At 44.8% G+C, this 26285-nt stretch overlaps 1 protein-coding gene across 1 annotated transcript in view; it reads left to right on the top strand.

The window, feature by feature from the left end:
* Positions 1–339: 339 nt before the first annotated feature.
* Positions 340–26285, top strand: part of MED13L (mediator complex subunit 13L) — a 212344-nt gene continuing 186398 nt past the window's right edge. Inside the window, exons 1-2 of the mRNA XM_069030806.1 lie at positions 340–1054; positions 19933–20170. Of these exons, the coding sequence (XP_068886907.1) occupies positions 983–1054; positions 19933–20170 (310 nt within the window). The 5' untranslated portion in view covers positions 340–982. The remainder of the gene's footprint in view (positions 1055–19932; positions 20171–26285) is intronic.

Raw genomic sequence — 26285 nt, forward strand, 5'->3', positions numbered from 1 at the left:
AAGGGCCTTGTCGTGGCACCCAGCCTGAGCCTGCCCGGCAGAGCTGCGGCCGTTCCGTGGGGCGCTGCCGGGGCCGCAGGGAGCGGAGATCCCGTTCCGAGGGCCGGGACGGGGCACGGCCCCGGCGCGGGGACCCCGCGGCCCCGCCGCTCCCGAGCGCCCCCGGCGGGCGGCGGGCGCAGCGCAGCGGCGGCGGGAGGCGCCCCGGCGCCGGGGCCCCGCCCCCGGGCCCGCGTCACGTGGTGCGGCGCGGGCCAATGGCGCGGCGCGGTGCGGGCCCGGGCGCCATTGCTGTCAGAGCGCAGGAGGCAGAGCGGGCGCGGAGCTGCGGCCGCCGCGGGCACGGCCGGCACAGCGCGGGCGGACAGCGCTCCCTGCCCGGGCCGGGCCGCGCCCGCACCGCCGCCACCCCGCGGGCAGCGCCGACGAGGCGGCGGCGGCGGCAGCGGGAGGAAGAGAAGGAGGAGGAGGAAAACACCATCCACGCACAGCCAGCGGCGGCAGCAGCGAGGGGCGGCCGGGCGGGGCGGGGAGGGGACACAGCGCCCCCCGCCCGCCGCCGCCTCCGCACGGGGCCGGGACCGGGACCCCCCTTCGCCCCGCCCGCGCCGTGTGCCGCACGGACCCGCCGCCCTCCGCGCGACCCCCGGCCGGGGGGGGGGCCGCACCTGGACGCGGAAGGGCGGCCCCGGGCCCCCCTTCCTCCTCTTCTTCTCCCGGCCTGGAGGAGCGGGGGACGCGTCCTCCCTGCTTGCACCGGAGAAAGGTCCCCCGGCTCGAGGATTATCGGCGCGGGGGCGGGTAGTGAGGAGTAGCGCGCCCGCCCCGGCCTCGGCGCGCGTCCCCTCCCGGCCGCGGGGCCCCGCGGGGCCGGAGCGCGGCGGCCGCCCCGGGCAGTGACGGGGGTCGCCCGCCTCGCCCCTCGCCCCCCGGCCGTCCCCCCAGACATGCCCCGCCGTGGCGGCCCGGCTCGCCGAGGATCATGACTGCGGCGGCGAACTGGGTGGCGAACGGGGCCAGCCTGGAGGACTGTCACTCCAACCTCTTCTCGCTGGTGAGTGAGTGAGCGGGCGGTGGGCGGGTGGGTGCCTGGAGGTGGCTCCGCGCCGGGTTTGTCGGTCGGGAGCAGCTGCCGGGGGTTTATAGGCAGGGCCCGGGGCTGCTCCTGCGCTGGCCCCTCCCCCGGCCCGGTCCCCATGTTTATTTTGCTCCTTAGCGTGGTTTGCTGCGGGTCCGTGTATCGCGCTCGCAGCTGGAGAGCGGGGAGGGGATGGCTCCGTGTCCCCTCCACGACCATCTTCCCTGGTAAACAGGCTCCTCTCCCCGCCTCCCTTGGCACTCCGTGCCCTGTGCGCTTTGTGCCACCGAACCGGGGGGTTTTCTCTCCTCTCACAATGACAAACGCCATTTCAGCAGCGGCGAACGTTCATGTAGTGTGATCGTCTGTCGGACTTAGCTCTGGGCTCCTGTGACGGCGTGTCAGCTGCTGTTACAGCCTGCTCTCTTCTTTGCGCACATCGTGCTCGGGGGCAAGAGGTTAAAAAAAAGAAACGAACCCAAACCTTTTAATTTTTTCTTCTGTGAAGAACGGCGGCTGACAGTAGTGTGCCGGCTTGTTTGCATAGATACCGTCTGCCCATCTCCCTGGGAACTTCCGACGTGGATTGCGTGGTTTAATGTTGCAGAAATTATGGTATCAGTTTTGGCTAGCTGTAGATTGGCAATGTAAATTTAAAATACGAAAACAATTTATGTGTAATGGCAAAGTCATTTGGAAATACCTTGCTTTATTTTATCTGGCACGCACAGGAACATTATCCCTTCTGGCTGGGCAACAGCTGAGTGAGCGAGAGGGCTGCTGGATCATCGGGAGCCTTCCAGTGCTACAGGGATAATGTCGGAGGGGAGGAGGGACTTGATCAGTGCGTGGTGTGGTGGAGTTAAAACCTTGTGATGCAACTTTGGGGGTAGCATGTGTGAAAGGGTTGTGGTGGGTGCCCCCTCCCCGCAGCAGAGCTCTGCCAGAATTGGAGGTGGGTGCATATGTTCTTCTTCTGATAGAACGGAAGAGATTGTTTTTAGCTCCCTTATGAAAATTAAGAGAGGAAAAAAAAGGAAATTACTTAGAAATGCAAATGACCAAGCTCTTTGTTTTATGCTTTTTAACTTTATTATAGTATACTTGTTATTTTGTCTCAGGGTTGTTTTTTTTAAAACGACATGTATTTGGTGCTTATTTTGCTCGTACCTTTTAAGAATCTGGGACAAGAGCCGAAGTCTTCCACTGCTGGAAAACTGGCCCAGAGCTTGTTCTGTGAGAATGATACATTTCTGACTTTGGCTTTTTGTTGAACTGTTACGTTATGTAAGTTTGTATCGGTGCTTCTGTTTGAAGGCACTTGGTAATATTGATAAATATGTAGCAGTGCTCTGTGTATCGAGATGTGGGAAAGGTGATTTGGGGGATTGTTATGGTGATTTTGACTACGCGGCTCTTAGCCAGGGAGGAAAATAAATCGGGAAGCATGAAGGGAACAATCGTATCTGATTGTAGGAGGCAGGCAGTGGAGGGTTTGCTCCTCGCAGGGTTGTGAAGTCCCCGTTCATTAATGCAGACTGGAGTGTGTGTTTGGAGAGGCGGAACTTCTCCTGCAGTTGCAATCTGCGAATCTGTCACTGGTAAAAATAATTGTTGGCATGCAATTAGCATAAATTATAAAGTGAAGCTATTTCATAGTTATTGTGGTTTGGTTGTTTTCTTTTTTTTCCCCACCTGACTAGGCTAGGGAAATGTTCAATTTTAAATGGGTGTGTAATATCACTGAAATAAGTTCAACGAAATTCTTTTGCAAGTGGCTTTAATAATAATGACTTTAATGTGCAACCCTTTAATCTCCTATGTAATTTTGTGGGAGGTATCTGTACCTTAATGTGGTGCTATGTATGAAACTCTGTTTTTATTGTATTCTGGCTCTGGAAAAAAAAGAAGGAATAAAGTAGTAGGTTTTTTTTAAATACAGCATATGTGAAAACTATTAGGAAGATTTATTTTAGATTGTGTTAGTGTTTTTTGGGATTTAAGTATCAATGAAAGATATTGAAAATAGAAACACTGACTGGAAATACGTGGCCAGCACCACTGACCCTTTAACCTCACATTGTCATATTAATTTCAAAATTTATGAAGTGTTAAAGCTACAGTAGTCTGGATTAGTAGTTAGAGAAACTTTTGCTAATCATTTACTTCTTCAGTGTAACAGAACAAAATCTAAATCAGTAGTTGGTAGGAATCCATTCATTCTTTAGGAGCGAGGTAGATTACAAATATTTGGAAAATTGATCCTGCTATTAGAAATTGGGGGCTTTTCAGTTGCATGCTTTGTTTTGGGTGTGAATCACAAGAAATGTTTGTGACTGGAGAATTGCAGTTCTGAAATAATTATAGTTTATCATGATACCGTTTGTTCATGGTTAAATAATATTTCTTGCCACAGATATTTGTTTTGTGGAAGCAGGAATGCTGTCTCCCTGCCCTGGAGAAGCCAGAGCTCTGTGCCAGCTCTGTCTGGTTGCTGTGGTGGATTTGGGTTGGTTTAACAATTCATGATTTCTATTTTCCTGTCGACTGTAGAAACGCTAGAGAGGTTTGGGGCCTTTGCTGCTTCTGAATTTTTTAACGGGAACTGTTTTCTAAAAGCTTCTAGCAACTGATTCTCTTTTATCAGTGATGTCCAGAAAGTGTGGAGGCCCTCAGTGCCCTGGGCTCAGAATGTGTCACCTGAGGGGAGGGCATGGTGTGAAGTGAAGGTTTTAAAGTTACCTTTGACTGTGCAGGTGCTGGGGGTGGTGCTGGGCTGGCAGAGCTGGGTTCCATGGAATGTCCCTATGGACTGCAGCCCTTGGCAGCACCATTGTGTGTGTGGTGCTCTCCAGCAGAGCAGGAATCCAGCACGGCTCTGGAAAATGGGTTAATGCTGGTGTGCTCTGTCAGGCAAAAACCCCCAGCCAGCCTGCACAAAGACATCCCGAGTCCTGCTCTAAGTGTGCAGCCTTTCCCAGTATGGTGATGTAAGGGCCAGTTTGCATCTCTGTCATCAGAGTACTCCTCTAATAATAACTTGTTTAATCTGCTGGGTATAATAGCCTTGCTCATTAAAAATACACTTTCTGTCTGAATTTGCTGCTCCTAGCACAGCAGTAGGAGAAATGATGTTTATCCTCATTCTGTTTTTGCTGTAGTCAAAATGTCTGCTGCTGCTTCTGAAAAGAATGTCTGTTTTGATAAACAGTATTTAATAAGCCATTGTAATGGCCAGTTTATTTAAATACTAATTAAGAGCTGTCTAATAACTATTTAGAGACAAAAGGTTCTGAGGTAATATGCTTTGTATTAAAACTTCAGCCCCAGCTGGCAAGCAGTCTTCCTGTGAATAATCCTTAATCATAAAAGTAGTCTTACTGAAATTAATTTGACTTTTCCTGTGAGTAAGAGTTACTCATATGACAGTGAGGGCTTGCATGAAGATGTTTCCTCAGCTGTCTGGCTTTGCTGCCATGGTGGATCCAAAGGCACAAGTCAGTCTCAGGAAATTGGGGTGAAGCTGCATTACACTGGATATAGTGGAGCTGGAAAAAGTACAGCCAAGGATGTCAGGAATGACCTGAAATTTGGAGGAGCCTTCATGGGGTAGAAAGATTGGGTGCTGTAGGAATCTTCATCCTGGAAAAGACACAATTGTGCTCATGGCAAGTGAGACCAGGTTATAGAAGCTGCTTTGGAAGATGTCTCTTGCTCATGTATAAGTGTGTTCCTACAGAAGCCAGCTGCCAGAAGGGTCCAGGCGGTGGGAATTGTGTTTGTTCCCGTTCAAAGGCAAAGTTACAAACAGTGAAGGCCATCACTACTGTTGCTTTTTGCAGTTCCCATCCAGGAACAGAAGTTGTCCCCTTTGATCAGGGAGTTTTGTTGATGTTTCCATAACAAAATAAAAGGAATTAAAGCAACCTTAGGTGGCATTTGGATTATTCTCCTAAAGGTTCTTCATGGCATCAGAAAGTGAAGGTTGCAGAGGCTGCTGTGAGATACTCCTTGGTGTTGCATAATTGTCAGTAAAGGACTTCATAGGAAATGTTGATTGCTCAATGCCTACAGCAGTAGTGAATTAACCAGTAGTCCTTGCTTGTGTTTTCATAAATGTAGTGGGATTTTGGTATGCTGGATGTTACAGCACTCTCAGTGGATATCTTGCTTGTTTGGAATTTTATGTAGGTGTGAATTTACATGCATAAATAATTAAGAAATGGAATTAACTTCTCAAGTTGTGCAAAAGTATTTGATTCTCTAGTTATCCTGAGTTTTATTAGGTAACAAGACTGAAGCAGAGAGATGACATTAGAAACCTTTTTCACTTCCTGCTAATAACAGATTATTTCAGGTTTTAAATCACTTCAGTGGTAGGTTTTTATTATGTCCTGTCAGAGTATTTGACAGTTTAATGGGACGTGCCAGGGAGAGGGTTTGAAGAGAAAAGACCCAGATTTGCAGAGAGATTGGGACAGTGACATTGAGCCAGCGTGCCCAGCTCTGGAACGGGAATTGAGGGATCTGTTGGATAACCAACCTTATTGGAATATTCCCAAAGAAAATGGGGGGTGCGGGGATGATGTTTGCAGCTCAGAGTAAGCGTGCCCAAGCTAATCACTGAGAAATACTTGAGTGAGGTTTCCTTGAAATCTCGAGTGTCTTGTGAATGTACACGTGTCCTGGGGCTGGGAATCCTTCCCCAGAGACTGTGTCCTGATTCTGGTGGCACTGTGAGTCTGGTGGTGTGCCAGATATCAACATAATAAAGAAAATACTCAAATATTAGCCTGATGTATTCAAAAAAGTCCTAGGTAACTACACCTTAGGAACAATAATTTTAATTTACTGTAACACTATCTGGAAATAAATTTTCCTATTTTTCTACATTTTTAATACAGAATTGACATCATAACCCCAGTTCTCAAATACCCTCTCCACCCTGACTCATTTGATCTTGAATTTTTTCGCCTTCTTCTGAGAGCGCTTCTTCATATGAAAGAGTAAAGAGAGATCTACAGATAGGATTAAAAGTTCTTTCTTCTATTATTTTCCTTCTGGACAATGCAATTCTTTTGAAGAAAATCTAAAGGAACTGGAGGTTTTGATCTTTGGTGGAAAAAATAAGCGTGGTGCCTATGAGATACATCTGCTGAGTGTGTTAGCTTGAGTAACGGTCATTTGATGAAGAAAGAATCTTTATGGATTTTGTTTTAATTTTTTAATCGCTCTAGTTCTCAGAAGCATTACATGAAAGGATATGTGTGTATGCAGATGCACTGCTTTTAAATACCAAGCCCCATCAGCGTTAGGGGGCTGTTGAACTTTGCGATGGGGTGAACACCTGGGATGGTTCGAAGCTTCCTGTTCACTGGGTGAGAATGAGCCTGTTGTCTCCACTTTGCTTGATCTCTCTATGGAATTACACCCACGTCCTCATCTGCCCCAGTCCAGTTTTACATCCTTAGTTGTGGCAGATCCCTTTCATCAGCGTTTGGCTTTTGCTCTGATTGGAGCAGGGATGTGCCTACAAATTTTTTGTCGCATCCTGTGACTGGAATGGCTGGCACCTTGCTGCATTCCTTCATTGTCTCTCTGCTGTTACACCTGCTCCCTCTCTGCCTTTCATTTTTCCTTGAGTGCTGGCTCCAGTGTATGCCAGGATCACCTCATTATAAATTTATGTCCTTTGTTTTTTTCTGTGTGTTCCATCGTAGCTGTGGAAGGTGACAGTTGATGTCCACAGACCTCTAAAACCCCTTTTCCTGAGCTTGTGCGGGATCCTCTAGACAACCCAGTAACATTGGATAGATGCTTGGGCTGTTCCCACTGTTGTTAAGGCTGACAAGTGTAGTTTATACAAAACTTTGGAGTCTGTGTGTGTTCATTTACTGTTCTGTGGGTGAGTCGTGCACTTCGTTGTCTAGAGTCTGGCACGGTGGCATTTGCATCTTGTTGGTGCCATAGTAACACAAATAATAAGCAAAAATACTGCTCTGACTGAAAACATGCTTGTTTTAGTATTAACTTGCCAGTTTTAAAAGTGCACAAGTGTTTCCAACAGAAGATCCCAACCCAAATCCAGAAGATTTGCTTATAAGGAGTGTGTGTTTACACGGGGGCATCTTTGTTCCTCAGACCAGGCTGTTCCCCTGCTTTCATTTTGAGCTCGAAGTATTGCTTTAAAAATAGATCCTCTTTCCTTGAGTTCCCTGACATCCACTGGTAGTTTTAAAGAGAAACCAGCTAATAAAAATATTCTGCTCTGCAGACCTCAGCCTGTGACTAAAAGCCGGTGTTGGGCTCCCTATGCACACGGTAGCGGGGCAGCGCAGGGATAAGGGGCCCGGGATACTGGCAGTGACAGCCTCTGGTGTTTCCTGCTGTGGCCCCACTCGTTACAGAGCTGTGCCTTAGTGGGATCCCAACACTGCAACGTGATAACGAGGGCTGGGCAGAACCTGCTCTGATAGCAGGGAGGAGGTTCAGCTCTTCACAGCGGGAGAGTTCTCAGCATTTCCTCACGTAGTAAGGAGCTGCTTTACTCACAAATGTAAAAGATTTAAGCAGTCTTTCCTTTGGCTTGTGCTGTGAATTTTGATTAATTTTGATGAATTCTGACTCTCACTTTCTACTTCAATCTGTAAAAATACGTTATTTCTCCTTGAGTCATGTGTGGTTTAATCCATGAGCAGCATTGCAGTAGTGCATGTGGAAATGTGGCTGGAGCTTTTAGTGGCATCCTTGCTTTTGTTTCTTTGAGATGGGGAATTTTATTGTGTGGTGCTGTTGTATAAGGTGCCCTGAGGCAATATTTACATTTATGTGACTAACACAGATGAGCTCAAACGTACACAGTGACCTTGTCCCTATATTAAGGAATGTATTTAATGAGCTTATGAAAGTGGAGAAAAATGGGCAGGCTTCTAAAATTACAAAAGTAATCAGATATGACACATGTATTTCTGTATCACTTCTCGTGAGGCACTTGCCTCAGCTTTCTTTAATCAGCCAGTGTTGCAGCTTTGTGTATTCTTGTTTATGAAAATTATAATTACAGAGGAAAATGTTTGGGGTTTTTCCCCCTCTTTCATTTTTTTCCCTCCCCCTTCACTCTTCTTCCATGCCTTGGTGATTCCAGAAAGGTTCATAAATTCATATTTAAGCCTGGTGTGTGGAACTGACCTAGGGAAAATCTTTTCCCCCTTCTGTCTCCCAAGGCAGCTCTGTTCCCCTCATTCCTCTCTCCCCACCACGTTTTGGCAGTGGTGTGGATTGAACGGAGATCAAAGTGGCTTTGTAACCACAATCCATGTCTTAGAGAAGGAAATTTAAAGCTTGTTCAGTAAAACTTTATTTCATTCATCTCTTAGCTTTAAAAGAGCTATGCTGTGGTCAGGGCCTTGTGGTTGCCTGTTCTTATGACTCCATATTTGCCCATAAAATACAATATTTTGTGAGAACAGATGATTGAAAGCAAAATTTAAAGGAAAACTCTTCTTTACCTATTGACCAGGTGTTGGCAAACTTCCAGTTTTTGATAACGATGCATTCACAGCTCACAGCTATGAGACAAAAGTTTCAAAATGTGTTGATTTTTTACATTATAGACTCATGACTTTTTACTTTTAGGAGTCTGGTTTACTAAGAAGTTTTCAAACCTAGTTTAATATATCTGCAGTCTCTTAGTGTTGGACTTTTATGAGTCTCGCTTCATGTGTGTCTACAATGTTATTGAACTTGTAGGCGGCTCTGGTGAGACACAAAATTAATTCCAGGAATATCTTGTAGTGGCCATGTCAAGTATTTCTATAAAAAATAATTTCTTTGCTGAGAAAGAAGGTTAATTGGTTAAATTACTTTATTCTGAAAGAGCTGCTTTCAGTTTTCGGCCCAGAGTTCCTGGTTATTTAATTTTCCATGTGTATTTTAATAAAATTTTGACTGGAGCTCTCTATGAATTTCTATAATTCCCTTCTGGCAGGAGGTGCTGGATTCTTCTCTTTGCAGGACTGACAGTGAGAGAGCTGGCAAAGTGAATTTATGTGACCAGTCATGTAGTGGCTTTCTTTACTACTACTTTCCATGTTACAGAAGACTCATATGCCAGGATTCTGTAGGTGGTGGGTTTTGAAGGGCTGAGGGATTTTGGCTGCTCCTGACAAGCTGGGCACTACTGGGTGTCAGTGGTGAGGACAGGCATGAAGAACCAGGGCTGGGGGATGGGCTTCCTGTGCTGTCCCTGCCCCCCTGTCCCAGAGCAGGAGCCTGGGATGGGCCCCTTTGGGAAGGGAGCGAGGTGGGCAGGGATGGACACAGGGGTAAAACCGAGCTTTGCTGGGCCGGGCAGGGATGGACATGGGTTAAAACCAAGCTGGGCAGGGCAGGGGCAGACACAGCTGTAAACCCATGAGGGCTGCTGTGCTGCTCAGATGTGGGGCACGGGAATGTTCCGGGTCCTTGGTGCAGCTTTTTGTGTAATGGAAGAAAGGGAACTGCATTCTTTAACTCACTGTGCCAAAGTTTACTCTGCTCGGGTTGTTACTTCCTCCAGCCCACCCTCCCGCCTCCGTTTTTTTCTGCCCATATGTCAGATTACTTGGTTTGGGAAACATCTGATAGTCTATTGTATGACTCTGATGTTTGACATTTCCTTCCTCCTTCAGTTAAAAAAAAAAACAACTAGAAAAGAAAGTTAAAGTTGGGAAGAATAGAGAAGATTCCTTTGTTTGCTTGCAGATTTGCTTTTGTCATTTTTTTTTTTCATGTGTTGGACTGCTTTTCTGTAGTCCAGCTTTCTCTGAAAGGGGACTTTTAAATTCGGAAAATAGGCAGCCAGTTCTGGTTCTTCCTGAAGGGGACTTGCAAACCTCATCATTCACCCTGTCTGAAAACAAGGGAGGGATACTTAGGCTGCTGGCAAGTTGCATCTTTATTTGCTTTTTTTTGTGTGCTATTGAAGTTTGCAGTGGTAGTTTTCATTTTATTATCTGTTCTCAACCATCTTCTCAGAAGTTAAAATATACTTGATTCCCTTTTGTGAAGAAACTGAAAGTGATGGAGAACTCAGAGTTGCCTTTCTGTAAAATAGTGTCTGTGACCTGACCTGCGGGGTGGGTCACTACCTAAACCCAGGGTTTGGTAATATGAAAAGAATTTCTTCAATTCCTTCTGTCTTTCATCTTGGAGATGGCATTTTGCTTCCAGGCATAGTGTGCTTCCATGCAGCCTGCAGGGGTAAATGTTCAGCTCTGCCATGGGTAAGCCTCATTCCATGTAGAATCATTAAGGTTGGAAAAGGGCTCCAAGATCAAGTCCGCTTCTTCCCTTTGTCCCGATAATAACACCCAAACCAAATCAAGCCCAGTCATGCCTTGTTAAATACTGTTGGCTGCCACGGCTTTGCTGGGTAGGTGTTTGGACATGGGTAGGGTTTGTGCATCCTCTGAACCCCAGATTCCTGCCTGTTCTGTTTTGTTGTGCAGATTGGCTTTCCCATTTCCCTTTCTCACTCCTGGTGATGGGATTCTGGCACAGCAGCTTCCCATTCTGTGTGGCTGCGTTGGTGCAAGAGCCAGCAGGACTTGTGTGGAAGTGCCTGGCTAAGTCTCACTCCCACACTGACCTGGGTCAGTGCTGCTCTCATCCTTCAGTTTCCTTATGGTTGTGTCCTGAATAATTTGGGCTTGAAAGTATCTTTTCAAGTGATGGCAGAGTCGCAGCCCTTTGGCTTCCAGCCACGGTTATCACTATCCTTTCCCATCTCTGATGGACTGGGTTACAGCCCTGACAGTGGAGGGGAGCTGCCGAGCCAGGCACCAGTGTGGAACGTGTTCTGAATTAGCTGGATTGGTTAAGGGCTGGAGGTTTGCTAACCAAAGCCTTCACTGAAGGTGAAAGATGTTGATCTAACTCAAAAGTCTTTTCTTAAAACTTTCCTCTTTAATTCTTTTTTGTTTTATAATGATTTTTTTTTTTTTAGAGTTTGTGCAGTTAGTCCTGAATGGCTGTTGCTGCTTTCTGGGGGCATTGAGTCCTGGCTGAGGATGGCAGCTCTGAGGGTGAGCATTGACTGCTCTCTGTGTGCTGATGAGATTTCCAAGGTACCTCTTGGTACCTGGCTAAATGGCAGGGCATGGAACAGCTTTGTGGAAACATAATTCCACAAGTGTCCTGTTCAGTGGTGGCCAGTGTTTATCTGGCCTGGTGGATTTGCTGAAGTGGATGTAGTTGCACTTCCCTTGAATAATCTCCCAGGCTCTCTGTGTATTTGGTTGAGAGGTTTCTTGAAGCAGGTAGATATTTTATGTACTTATGTACGTAGGAAATTGTCTACAAGTTTTTATCCTGATACAAAAATTTCAGCCACCTCGTTTTGGTTTGAATCTGTGTTCTGCTAATTTAATTTGATATCTGGAAGAAAACCAGCTGCTGTTCTCTAGAGAACCTCAGTTTCCCTCTTGTAAACCAACCAGACGTAGTCCTTGGATGATTTTTTTACGGTATGGAATATATATTTTTTGACCATTCCTGTAATTATTCTGGTTTTGATGTTGTGAAACAAGAGCTGCAGTTGTGATGAAGGTGCAGAGCTACAGGTGAATTGTAATGGCCTCAATTTCTGTGTCACCTTCTGTTTCTTTCATAAGCATTTCTCACATTTGGTTTTGTTTTGCCAACCTGTTTCTGCAGTGGACTGGAGGAAGATACTTTTTCCCTTTCAGTGTGTCAGTGTGTGCTCATTTTCCTTCTGCTGTGTTTGATTGTAGTCATCTACTTTAGTATTTAACCTTGAAATTCTGTGAGAGTTTGGATCCATATCAGTAATTTGGGCCCTTTTACCAGATTGCTCTTTCTTTTGTGCTTGCCACTCAAAAAGCCTTTGTTGGTAACTCCTGCATCTGCCAGAGCTGCTGAAATTTGAGCATTAGTATTGGAGTGCTTTTATATTTTCCACTGGGAAAGGTGGTACTTGGTTGCCACCTCAAATTCTTTTTGAGACGGGTCTGACTTTTGTTTCTTTGAAAAGAAGCAATTAATCTTCCTGGCTGCCTCCTCTCCCACATGGGCAGAATCACCCTGATGTTGGGGAGAAAGAGGAAAAAATACCTCATTTCTGTCAGTGCTGTTTACTTTTTAGGCATAACAGCTCATGCTGTTAGTTTGTGGCTTTTAGTAATGTGTTATTTTAGAAATAACATTTAATATTTAGTAATGTATTATTTTAGAAATGCCTTGGTTTTCTGGTCCTCAGTACTGTGATATGGGATCTCAGATGTTCCCAGGTACAGAAGTCCATCCAGGAGATATCTGATAATAGGATTTTGGTTACAGCTAAATCCTTCACTGAGACTTGGCAAAGATAAAAGATGACACACAAACGCCCTGACACTGTTGATTGTCACAAACAGCTCTGGAGTAGGAGCATTTCAATAATCTGTTCCAGGGGGCATGAGGGAAGGTGGCAGTGTGGAGTGCAGGGATTTATCCAGCACAAAACTCTTCCAGGCACATGAGCTGCGTGCAATGGCATGCTCACTTTCACGTTGGTTTTAAGAGCACAGGAGTAACAACCAAAAAAAAAGGTAATTTTTTCAGCCTTCATTTTTAAAAGCTTGTTAGTGGCTGCCCTTTATCCCTTTTTTTCCAGCCACTTGACTGTGTGCTTATGCAGGGAGAGGATTAAAGTCAAACATGTCATTCTGCTGCTGCTCAGTTGCATACTAAGAGGGCTGGGACTGAGTGCTGGGCTCTGAAGCACAGACCATGGCACGGTGTTTTTGTTGGCCATGGGATGCCCATTTCAGAATCAGCTATTTTGTAAAGTGTTATTTCTTGTCTATTCTTGATTTCAGAGCAAGTTTGGAGGACTTTGTGCAGTTATTGCAATACTTGGCCTCACAGAAATGTCCTTTTGAAGCTCATTCAGTGCATGCAAGGCCTCTGCACTGCCATGTGATCCCTCCCTCTTCCAGGGGCAGAAGGGATAAGCCCTGAGGGAAGGGAACACAAACCATTCCCTGCTTTTTTTTAAAATGGAAAGCGTAAAGAGGAGAATGTTAATATGTAGTTAAGGGAATGATGTGATTTCAGGAGACTCCACAGGGCTGAGGTGGTCAGTTTGTTGTGGGTTTTCAAACCCCAGAGAGCTCTAGTCAAGGGAGAAAAGAGGGGGAATGTCTGGGGACAGGTGCTGGCACTGCTCAGTTGTGCTGTGGGAATAAGAACCTCTCTCAGGGTGTACAAACTGTAAAGCTGTGAAGAAAACGAATGTTTTAGTTAAGCAATCTCCTCTGTTCTTTCAATTCACTTGACAGGGACTTAGGCAGATGTTACTAAATACTTCATTTCACTGCGAGACGGGGTGGTGTTTGCATCCCCCACAAGCAACACGTTGTTACAGAGTAGTTTGCAGTCCCGCTGTCCTCGTCCTTTTGTCCTTCCTTCCTGGTGAAGTGTATCAACATGACATAAATCTTATCTGGTATTTAAATGGCTGGAGTGGAGTGTGCAATGGTACTTCGTTGCTGTGTGAGGACGATGTAGTGAAATGAGACACTGTAACCAAAACAGATGGTGCTAATCTTGAGTCTGTCTGCAAGATCTTACAGCATTTAATTAAAATGGTGGTGTAATTCCCATGACACCTTTAACTACAGTTTAAATTCTTGGACTATGAACTAAGGGCTTTCTTATGCAGATTTTCACTCATGTGAGTAGTCCTTAGTATGAGTCTCTGGTGGCTTCAGAATAGCTACTTACTTGAATGAAGCTCTCAAGATGAGACTCTAATAAAACTGGCAAACATATAGATGGCATTTGCATGCTTTATGTTCCAATTTGAAGCATAAATCGTAGACTAAAGATACTTAGCAACTACTCTCCTACATAGAAGCAAACAAAATTCTAGATTAGAGAAATTGTTTAGACTGAGCCTAACTTCAGAGGCTGGTAAATACAATGTTTTAAGGTACCCTGGGCAGCTCAACATTTTCTTCTTGGTTAGAAGGACATGTGGTGAAAGCTTTTATATTCCCTTTAACTGAAATGTATTTGTAGAAGTGATGACGGTGTGGTTTGGTTTTTTACATTACTTGCATCTTTTTTTAAGACCATTAAAGAAAGTTATGTTTGAAGCACTGGGCAGATCTGAATTTGTCTGAGTGGCACCTTTTAGGCAGGCAGTTGGGAAGTACTTTTATACTTGGTTTTTGTTTTGTTTCAAATTGGAGAAGTGTGGAAAATAAAATGACCTGAGCGCTGCCATGTTGAAAGTCTTTGAGAAATCAGGGTTGGAGCTGAGGGCCTGTGTGATGGATACCTGCTTCTTTTACTCACAGTGTGATCTTACCTCCTTTCAAATATATCTTTCCTATTTTGAAAGTACCAGAGTAATGATTTTCTACACTCTGCAGCCTGACTCTGTCTTAGCTTTTCTTACTTTTCTGTACCATATGAAGCAGGAAAAAGAATACATTTATCTAGTTTTAGTCATTGTTTTTAATGTAGAGAAGCACAAAGCAGTACAGAAATAACTCTGCTTTACGTTTGGTTTGGCCAAATACAAAAAATTCTCAAACTTTTGATGCTCTCCCTCTTTCTCCTTCTGCTGTGTTTATATTATTGAATAATCTCTCCAAGGGAGCTTTGTGTATTAAAATGGGTGGAATTACTCAAGCGATCTGGAGAAGTTAATTTAGAGTTGGCCTGTCCGTTTCCCATAAAACAGAGGCCAAAAAGCATTTGGTGGAGATGGGAAATAAAAGAGGAGGTGGAAGATGGGTTTGTTTGTGTTCCATCTGCAAGGGCTGCAGAAGAGGAAAACAGTCACTGAGGCTACCCAGCAGTAATTATATCTTCAGGGTTGCTAGGAGCACACCAGCACCAAGTCGTGCACTGTGAAATGTTACTGGGGAATTGTGATTTTTAGCAGCCTAAACACTACCAATCGGAGTGGAGCACGATGAGATCAGCAGAAGACCCTCCCAGCCTGCCTATTATTCTGATTTAAGCCTGAAGGGGGGAAAAGAATGAAAGCTTAGGTTTTCTGTCTCCTAGGAATTCACAGTGGTGGATGGTGTCCTGGAGCCCTGAGCTGTGGCAGGTACATGTGGAGGTGTCTGTATTTAGGGCAGCAGGGTGTGAAAGAAAGTGCTAATTTGCTCTCTGTGTCTCTCTGCTTGTCTCTGTATGTGCAGGGGGGATCAGAGGTTTGAACACTCTCAGCTCATCTCTTTTGAGGCTGTTTCACTCTGCAGGATGTGATGATGGTCACTGAAACCTGAGTTTGTGTCCCTTTCCAAGGCATGATGTTCTCTCTAAGGCCGTGCATCTGAATAAAGACGTTGGCAATGCACTGTTTTCATTAGTGCCTATTTCTTGGGGATGTTTTGGGTGGTTTTGGATGTCTGCGTGGAATTTGAACAAACTCTTCTACCCTGACAGCTGCTTTTGAAAACATCAGAAACAGATCTTTTTGTGTCTTGGGAATTGCTCTGTAAGAAGTTGGATGCTAGTGAAGGGTCTGGGTATTACTGTTAGTGATCCAATTTCTCTGTTTCCTTACATGCTTGGCCCAGTGCATTTAGAACTGGCGTCTCACAAGTGTTCTGTGTCCAACTGCAGTTAGCTGAACTTAGAAAAAAACTTCATTTCAAAACAGCCCCTCTTATCTGAGCAGTTGAACCCTTCACAGCACAGTCCTCCATGACACATGTTCCTTTATACACCAAAGCAAAAATCTCATTTAATGCATGATTTGCTAACAGTGTTGGATAATAATAAGTATTTGTAAGTTCCTTTTTTTTGTCAGGCTTTTTAGTTTTAAAAACATTGTAGCAACTGCAATAAGCCAAGACTGTGCATATGGGAAGAGATGCAAGAAACACAGTAGATTACATCACCTGGCAAGAGTTCTGCTTTGTTCTGCATTCATCTCTAGCCAGCTGTGAGTTCAACAGCATGTTCACAGTTTTGTCCTCAGGTTGGCAATTTTGGTTTCTGTCTCAGTGTTTCAGGCTGCTTTCAAACCAGCAGTTTTACTAATCAGAGCAGCTCTGCCCTCCCTGACCTGCTTTGCTGTCCTCAGACTTCCCGGTACAAGCATCTCTGTGGCTGCTTAATGAATCAGGTGTGGGGACTGATCTGAGTAGAGGAAAAAGTCGTTTAATCCAACCCTTCTGGGTTTGAGTCAGCCCAGCTCAGTGTGAATGTCTGAGCGGCAGCTGAGTGCTGCAGGGAAGGCACCCAGGCCAGGCCTGCTCTGGCACCGGTGCTTGCTCCTGTCAGTTGAGGTGTACATGAGCTGCAGTCTGGGTGCACTGTAAGGCTGTGTTTGATCTGATTGGAGCTGTCCCTGACAGGGGAGATCCCCCTCCACTCCCCCTCCTGGCTGCTCGGTGATTCCCTGGCTGCAGGATGAGCTGTCAGGGTGCTGAGCCTGGAAATGTTTGTCTTTCTCTTTGTTTCCCTTGTTTAAATTGGTGAAGTGATCCCATTCACCCAGCGATTCCATGAGCAGTAGATCCAGACTGGGACATGGAGATGCGTGTCTGGGGCTGAGGAGGAGGAGGCTGTGTTGGGTCAGCCTGTGCTCACTGCCGATGAAGCACAAGTGAAACCACATTTGGCTCTTCAGAGCACTTCCCAGAACCACAGGCCAATGCCTGTCTTGTCTGTACAAACTGCTACAGACGGAGGCCTCTTCAAACCAGGGCTGGTGGCTTGTTTAAAGAAATTAATGTAAATAACCCCCCCTGCGGATGCAGATCTTCTCCCTATAGTGTGTTAAATACTTTACACAGAACATCAGTAGAGGCGTAGAATGTGTGTAAGTGTTTTGGGTGTAGTCCGCTCTTGTGTATCCCTTCAGGATTCAAATCTCCTTTTGAATTCAGTTTTAATTAACATGAGGACACAATCCTGAAGTTCTGAGGGATTAGTATTGGTGCTTACCTATTAAAAATTTAAATAGAAACAGACATATCCAAGTACATGTGCTGAACCGCATCTCTGCAACCTGGACTGGGAAACGATGTGTGAGAGCTCATTTAATGCTGCTGCTGACTCCAACCCCCCAGGACTTGTCTCTCCCTTTTCTCAGGAGTCTCTCTCTGTGTGGGTGGGCACTGGTGTGATCCAGGTTAGCAGTTTATCATTCCTCACAGTCCACAGAATTACAGGCTCCAGGAGTTAGTGCAGAATTAAGTTGGGTGCAGCCCTGCTGGTTTGGCTGTGCTTTCCTTGACTGTTTCATCCCTGCTCTGGGTGGGATATTGGGGTGATACCTCTGAGCTGGTAGGAAGCCACAGGAGCCTCTCTGCTCTTTGGAACAGCTGAGCTCTGGCTTTTGCTGTGTGGTTCAAGCGAGTGCTGCAGTTGGGTAAAGTCCTTTGTTCAGTTGGGTTTTTTTGGTTTTGGTTTCTGTCATCTTCCTGTTCCATGCTCTTTGTGACTTAGCATATGTTCTTCTTAGGTGGTTATGGCACAAATATTTAACATCATTTTTTTCACAGGTCGCCTGTACTGGCACTAATTTTTGGTGTTTTGTAGTTCATAGTTGTATTCATTATCCTGTTTCAGAAACTCTGCCCGTTCCTTTTCCAAGCAATAGCTGGGGACCCATGTAGAATAGATGTAGATGTTTTGGAGGAGTCCTTTCTCTTAGGCAATTATTTAGTGTGTGAGGTATTCCAGCACCCTACTGTGCAAAAAATAACTTTTCTCCTTCCATTTTGCCTCTTCCTCCTGCATTCCCTTGTCCTTGTTGTGCCAGGAAGGTGGCACATGGCTGTGCGTCTTGGCCAGCCTGGGCTATCTTTTCCCATTTCCTTTTCCATAGTCCCCCAACCCTTTAGATGGCTGATCAGCATTTCTGTCTGCGTGCAAGAGCTCAGTGCTGGCTGTAGGAAGCCTCCAGCTGGGACAATCCAGGACTGGTGTCCCGCTGGCAGGATACAGGATGGCAGTGTCCCTTCTGCCCTGTGGAGCTGAAGGCGCCTGGTGATTTAGGGGCCTGCAAACAATAAACCCAGTTTCCGTGCTGTTCAGTGTTCCATAGGTTTTTCCCCGTCCCAGTGCAGTGCTGTATTGCCTTGTGCCTGGTGAGGCCTCTTCAGAGGACAATTAAATAGGCAATATTTAATTTAATCAGTGTTTGGGGAAGTAGTCCTTGAGGCAGAGTCCCAGGAACTGTAGCCATGGGCCAGAGCCCTGCTCTGCCAGGCAGTATCCAGGAATGAGGTGGAACTGTTTCAGAGGATGTATTTACAAGATCCAAGAAATACTTGTGGCTTTTTGCTTCTGTTGTTGGTATGATGAGCATCACCTTCAGCTCCTCGGCAGTTAACTAGCCAGCTTCTGAACCAGTGGCAGTTCCTTCCAAGTACTTTGGTGGACAAAAGTAAATTTTAGAGTTTAAACTTGTAAATGGACTAAGTTTGTGGACTGGAAAAGGGAAATTCTTCTGTGTGTGATGGGGAATTTGGGTTTTGGAGGAGGGGTTGAATATTGTTACACAGGTGATGAAAATGAGAGGAATACATGAACTGCAAGTCTTTGGTCTTATTTAGGAGTACAAATTCATTCCTACAGTCAGCGTTTCCACTGGGTCTTTCCCGTGTCCCTGGCAGTGCCCTCTCTTGTCAGAGGTGCAGCTGCTGCCCTGCACTGTTTGCACTCCTTGCTGCAGACCAGCTGGCTGCTCCTGCAGGAGCACCTGGGGGCCGAGCACCGGCTGCTTCTGGGCGGCCAAGGGAAGGTGTGAACCCTGGAAAAGAAGCAGTGGAGGGAATAGCAGCAGCAGGAATGTGGTAACGGGTTGGAAAGTAGAGTACAAGCCCTCTGTGTGAGCAGGGTATACACACACCAGTTGTGTTTGATAACAGCCAGACTGTCCTGGGGGTATTCCCTGTCCTGTGCTGGGCAGCAGAGAGAAAGGGGGAGGCTAACAACAGGGGTGGGGCAAACTGGGAGTGGAGGAAAACCACAAAATCACAGAACAGCCTGAGTTGGAAGAGACCCACCAGGATCATTGAATCCAGCTCCTGGCCCTGCACAGACACCCCAACAGTCCCACCCTGGGCATCCCTGGGAACGGTGTCCAAATGCTCCTGGAGCTCTGGCAGCCTCAGGGCTGTGCCCATTCCCTGGGGAGCCTGGGCAGTGCCCAAAGAAAACCTTTCCCAAATATCTGGGTGCATTTAGGACTGGTGAACAGGATAGCAAATCTGTTCTTTTTGTTCTTCCTTGATGGTCAATAGGAGAATTCTATCTGATTGAGAGACAGTAAATGGCAACTTTCTTTATTCTGCTTTTGTTCATTTGGGCAAAATAAAAATAAAAAGCCCATTTGCTAAACTTGTAACATCACAATGTGAAATTGTTTCACCTTTTCCATCAAGTCACTGGTTCTCTTATGTCCTGTGGTGCTTTGTTTGTGATTTTCAAGTGGCCAACTCCTGGGCTGACACTGAGCTCACGTGGCCACCAAGCAGCCTGTAGGGAATGAGCCTGGTTCCCTCTCCCTGTTTGGTTTTTTTCCTTTCTAACTTGTAAGATGACAGTAGGATAACAATAAGGTTAGAAATTGAATGAAGCTGCTGGAAATGAATAGAATAGAAATGAATAGAAGTGAATCAGGCTGTGGTGAAAACCTAAATGCAGGTGTAAGCCAGGTTTATTCAGTGCTGTTTCTAAATTTTTTCCTTGAAGGGGAATAAAGGAAAATATATGAATAGGAGGGTTTTTGAACTTGAATTGAGGAATTAACCATGAAAATGAAACAAACTATGAATATAACTAAATTATGGAGTGATCCACTGACTCTTTTCTTCCTTTTTTGTTTCCCATAGGCTGAACTCACGGGCATCAAATGGCGTAGGTACAATTTTGAAGGCCATGGGGACTGTGGGCCCATCATTTCAGCTCCAGCCCAGGATGATCCCATCCTGCTCAGCTTCATCCGCTGCCTGCAGGCCAACCTGCTGTGCGTGTGGCGCCGCGACGTTAAACCCGACTGCAAGGAGCTCTGGATATTCTGGTGGGGGGACGAGCCCAACCTGGTCGATGTCATCCACCGTGAGCTGCACAGTAAGTCACTCCTTTCTTTTCAAAGTTTCTCAGTTGTTTCTATTTTTTCCAATGAAAAAGAAGCTTTATTTAAATCTTTAATGTGCTACCATATGTGATTTTGTTGTAATTTGTGGTTTGACCTACAGGAAAACAAAAATGATGTAAATTTAACTTTTTTTGCCGTGAGTGATGCGGCAGATAAAATGTGAAGGGAAACTTGAACTCAGGTTCATGACCTTGGATTTTTGTGGAACCTCTAAAAATTGAGTAAATTCTAGTTCAAAGGATGATGATAATAATAATAAAAATAAAATCCCAGCTCTGGCATAAGGCAGTAGCTGATGAAATAAATCACCTCTCCTGTAGAGTCAGGTGAACTCCACGGCACCCCAGGTAAATCTGTGAGGTCAGGACTTGCTCCTTGGTTGTGCTGCAGGATTTGAACATAATCCAAGGCAAGTTGCAACAAGTGAGTGGAATCAGAGGCAGGAAGGGGCAGGTGGGTCAAAGGTGATGGGGATAAGTTGGTGACTTATGGGCTTTGTGCAACTGGGATTGTCCTCAGAGTCTCCAGAATGTGGAGCTTTAACATGACAAAGCTTCTTCTGTCTGTTGTGATCCTGTTTAGGTTTGACCATATCCACTATATATTATTTTCTTTTCAGTGGTGAATTGTTGCTATGACAAGACTTAGTTTGTCTGAACTAAAAGGTATTTTATTAGGCTGTATGAATTTTACCTCCATTTTCACTTCGTGTCTTGCAAGAAAACAACTGAAGTTTACCAGTTCTGGAATAATAACAGTAGTTAAAAGAAAAAATCTAAGCCAATCATAAGGATCAGGTTCTAGTTTCTTGGTTTCTTGCAGTGATTTTTTATCCTTGTGACCTTTAGACCTTCTGCTGACTTAGTGATAAAATGCATTTCAAGTACACAGAATATTTTGTTTATCAGGTGTGCTTGAGTTGTCCCTTATCTCCCACTTGTACCCTGCACTGTTTGGTCCTGGGTGATGGTATATTCATTTCTCTTCATTTGTTTTTCTCTTCCAAGCACTGTTCCAAAGTTCCTGCTCTGATGGCTGCCAGATTGTTTATTTGGCACCAGAGCCTGTGAAATCACAGATACGGAGCCCTGAGTACCTTGGGGTGTGTTCCACGCAGGTAGCCCTGTGATCATGTATAATTAAAGAGATGGCTCACAAGTGCTGCACTGAGCCATTGCACTGACATTCATCTTTTATGAGGCACCTGTTTTGAATGAGGGGATGGGTGATATTTCTACTTACCCAGCAAAGCTTTAATAATATATGCTTTTCTCTTAGTGAAATATAGTTTATTTAATATTTCAAATGCAGGAGATGGGACTTAAGTGTCTTTTTATTTGAGGGGAGTTGCAGGTGATGCTTCTGTTCCTGTTGTAAATTGATGGAGCTTGTTTATATCTGACATCTTGGTTACAACAATGTGATGCTGCTTCCAGTGGTGCTGCTATGGAAATCCACTTAAATGTATGGACAGCTGAACCTGCTTGGGTGCAGTGTGGGGTAGGGTATAGCAAAGAGAGGAGCATCACTGTCACACATTATTTGCCTGGTTCAAAATTCTGTGGAATCATGGCATTATTTAGTTTGGAAATGACTTCCAAGGTCATCGAGTCCAACCTGTGCCTGACCCCCCAGCCAGATCACTGAGTGCCACGTCCAGGTGTTCCTTGGACACCTCCAGGGATGGGGACTCCAAACCTCCCTGGGCAGCCCCTTCCAGTGTTTCACAACCCTTTCCATGCAGAAATTCCTGCTGCTGTCCACCCTGCCCCTCCCCAGCCCAGCCTGAGGCCGTTCCCTCTCCTCCTGTCCCTGTTCCCTGCGAGCAGAGCCCGACCCCCCCCGGCTGCCCCCTCCTGTCAGGGACTTGTGCAGAGCCACAAGGTCCCCCCTGAGCCTCCTTTGCTCCAGGCTGAGCCCCTTTCCCAGCTCCCTCAGCCGCTCCTGGGGCTCCAGCCCCTTCCACGTCCTTCTTGAACTGAGGGGCTCAGAACTGGACGCAGCACTCAAGGTGTTCCAGCATCCAGGCTGGAGCCTTCAGAGCAGTAACTTTTAAGTGGAATTAAATCTGAAACTCATCTGTTGTCGTGTGTGTAAATCCTACAAGGATAGATTTCCTTGTTCTATATTAAAAGCACATTGAAACACTTGTAGTGACTTATCAGATGTAGTTCAAAGTGATGTAAATTGTGTAAGTGTTGTACATTTTCCTGCTGATAGGGCTGTCGGGCTCTGTTCAGTACATTTTAGAGTTCAAACATCAGTATTGACAAAATATTGAGCCTCAAATTCTGCCAGCCCAAGGCATTTATATCCATTGATTCCTTGAGACAGGACAAAGGACACAGTTTGTGTTCACTGTTTTGTGAAGCCCCAAGGCAAAAGGAACAAGTTTATTCTGCTTTTTATTGTATAAACAGGCCACAATACTGAAATATTTGGTAGTTGAAATTAGCTTCCTGAAAATATAAAGGATTTTTCCATGTGGGCATACAAACAGAAAATAGGAAAGTTACTAAAGCAGAGTTTTCCTTGCCTCTCAGCTGGGCCAGGATAACATGATGCTTTTGTTGGGATAACCTGCTCTGGAAGTGAGCTGCTTTGGCTTCAGATGCTGTTCTGCAGGTTGGATTGTCACTGTGACTTAAGAGTTCCTTGAGCAGAGCTTTGTTGTTGTGTTGTATTCACATGTTCAGGAATCACAGGGATGTGAAGCTGCAAATCCAAGTGGAAGACTAGAGTCTATCCAAAACATTGTCCAAAACTATCCAAAACATATCATGTCTTCTGAGAGATAGGAACTTTAGGGAATAATGGCTGTTAAAGAAATCATGAATTCTTATCAAGAATGAAGTTTTGGATTTCTCTTTTCCTGCCTAGGACTAGTGCTTTGAAAGTGAAATAATTTGGTGAGTTTTAAATCACTGAATTTAAAAGAATTTAATTTTTAAATATTATGTTTTATTAATTCAAGTCTAAATTATAATTATGGATTTTTCTGGATAACAGAGTCACTCCACCCGTGCTGTATGAAATATACTGCTTTCATAAACAGGTGAAAAGTCCAAACTGAGGCTTTGCTTTCAGAAGCACTTCAAAAACTTTTGCTCATGAACTCTAAGAGTTCCTTTATCTTTATAACATTCAAGATTTGGTAAACAACAAATCTGCCTTTAATAAAAGAATTTCAAATAGTCCTAGGGAAAACAACTTAGTGGTTGTAAACAGGAGGTACAAGGAGAGTTGTTTATGTAGTAGCTTTCCAAAACTGTGGATAATTAAATGCTGTCACGGGAGATTAAGTAAAAACAATTATTTGCAGAGCAGTTATAGATCAGTGGAGTGGTTGGATTAGCCAGGCAGCTGGGAACTTCAGAGGTGTCTCTTGCACATTCTCCTACATTTCTTCTTCCTGCCAGCCTTGACTGTAGTGTTCTGGTTTCTATCGTGGTGGCATTTAAAACTGGAAGAGGGGTTGAAGATCTTTATTTGGTCCTGGGTGGAAAAAGCGAATTGGTGTGGAGTCAGTGAGCGAGGAAAAACCGGAGTGATTCTGTAAGTCTGAAGAAGTTCAGTGTGCTTTAGTTTGTTGAGGTTTTGTTTTCTGGAGGATAAATGCTGCTCAGTGATACTGCCTGGAAAGGTTTGGCAATTGTTCCAGCCACGGTACCTTTTCCCGTAAATCCATTTTTTTGTACATCCGACAGAAGAAGTGGAAGGAGAGGAGGGAGTGTCTGACTGTTGGCAGCGTTTTTGACAGGAAAGTTGTGGATTTGCAAGTTGTAGAGCTCTCATTTGCATTTGGTGACCAAATACCATCTGGAGCATCAGAGAGAATTTAGACTCAACTCTTGGGTTTTCTCTCTTCTCCCACCCCTGCCCTGGACCCTGTGGGTCCCACACGGGTTATAGGGAAGGGACATCTGTTCCTCAGTTCCCTCCTTTGCTTTTGCAAAGAGCACTTTTCTCTGACATTTTACACAACTCCAGGAGCTGGACTTGATGATCTTGTAGGTCCCTTTCAACTCAGAATATTCTGTGATTCTCTGGCAGTTTTGTCTATAAATTTGTAATCTCTGTACTGGATTTTATGGATATATTCAGCTTTGTCTGCTGCATCTGTGGTACAGAATATTGGAATTCTCAGGGATAATGCAGGGATTATGATGTGTACCGCTGCTGAGAATACAGCTTGGTGACTGTAAGCACAGCACTGGAGATGGACTCTGGAAAGCTGGCAGGATGTGAGACAGGAGCTTGAAAATGAATAAATTCTGGGTGTTTGATAGTTCTTTAAGTAAAACTGCATCCTTCTATCAGTTTAGTAGCTTGTGTGCCTGAACTCACTGATTCTGGTAGGTATTTGGGATTTCTATCTGATATATTGCCCTTGATCCATTAATTTCTGGAGCTGCTTCCCCAGAAAAAAGATACTAATTCACTTTCTGCTATGTAGAATGTAAGACTTTGGGTGGAAATGCTTATGAAGAATAGATTATCTTGAATTAATTAGGTGAGTCTTTCCTGAAAGATTATTGTACATGATCTTTGCAGCTTGGTGAGTTTAAAAACATAGCTGAAATTTGAGCTGTGACAGGAAAAACCTGGAGCTTCGGCTCGTTCCTGTTTATGAATTCTTGGCATATCGGGCTGGCGCAGCCGTAATCCCCCGGCGCTGATAAAAGCGAGGAGGGAAAAATGCTGCCTGTAGGAAGGGCTGTGTGCAAGGCACCCACATTAACCCCCATGGTTGTACCCCCAAATTAATTTCTGCTATGGTTTCTTTACCTGAAGTTTGCTGATTTTTGCCTACAGGAAAGCAGAACAGGCCAGCTCTGTTTTAAAGGATCTTTCTCCAGGAGAACAACTTGCCCCAGAACTCAACTTAGGTGGTTTTATTCCTGCTGGGAAGGGTTCCTGATGCTCCCTTATGAACTGCCAGATTTCAGACTTGCATTCATCAGTCAAGTCTTCTAAATTAAGTCAATGTTTAACCTGTAAATGTTTAGTAGTTGGTGTCTGTCAGCATTTATTAGGGATTAAAAGAAAAATAATGGAAAACTTGGAAAAAATGATATTTTTTGGTTCCGCTAAGGTAAAAGAGAATAAAGCAGTGAAAAATCTACTTTCCATTTCAGTTTGAGTCTAGTTAAAGTTCTTTCAGGGTACTGTCTTATTTCTGCAATTGGGAGCTCTGTCAGTGCTCTTACAGTGTGTTCTAAGCTCTGTGTAGTGAGATACGTTAATTATTGAATGAGAAGCTGTTCCTGTCTGTTCAAACATATTTTAAGTGTGTGAAGCAATGCATGAAATGAAGACTGAGCCCCCTTGCCATGAAATGGGCGTTTAAAAGAGAGTGCTCCTCAGTCTTCATTCTATGATGAGATTATGGGAAGGGAGGGAGTTGCTGCTGGAATTGCATTACAGCTGGCTTGGAGACTTCCTTGGATTTACCCAGAGGTTATTCCTGGGATCCCTGGGCTTAGGTGAAAGCATGGGATGTGCACTACAACAATTTTATGCACTCTGAGTAAATCCATAAACCCCAGAGCTCTTGCCATGCCCAGCGGTACTGGGAAGGAGAGCAGCCAGGGCATGGAAAAGCAGCTCACGAACATGGAATAAAGGAGCTGAAATGCAAGGCTTTTGGAAGGCTTTCCATCTAAAAAGCAGCAATGAATATCAAGCAGCTGAGTACCACTTATTAATAATTTGAGTGAAATCTGAAAATGGTTAATTGCCGGTTCTTGAGCGCGGAGTGGAATTAACAAGTAGGTTCCTATGACAGAAGACTTCATTGGAATATTAAGTTACTGAAAAGTCTGTTTCTGGCTTGATTATTTTCAATAAGATAAGTAATTTGCATATTCTTAATTGCCTAGCATAGATTATTCCCAAAGACATGAAAACAAAGTTCAACTTTTCCATTGTTTTGGCAAGAAGATGGGATTGCAAAGTGAATTCCTACTTTCTCAGCTCGCAGAATTGTTCCGTGACCCTTATATCTGACACTGGTAATTGGTGTCCAGTGATTGCCAGTTGAAGTTCAGCTTAGACAAAATAAACTTTTTCTTTTAAGGAGGCATA

Source organism: Aphelocoma coerulescens, chromosome 15 (assembly GCF_041296385.1).
Source record: "Aphelocoma coerulescens isolate FSJ_1873_10779 chromosome 15, UR_Acoe_1.0, whole genome shotgun sequence".
NCBI classification, from domain to species: domain Eukaryota; kingdom Metazoa; phylum Chordata; class Aves; order Passeriformes; family Corvidae; genus Aphelocoma; species Aphelocoma coerulescens.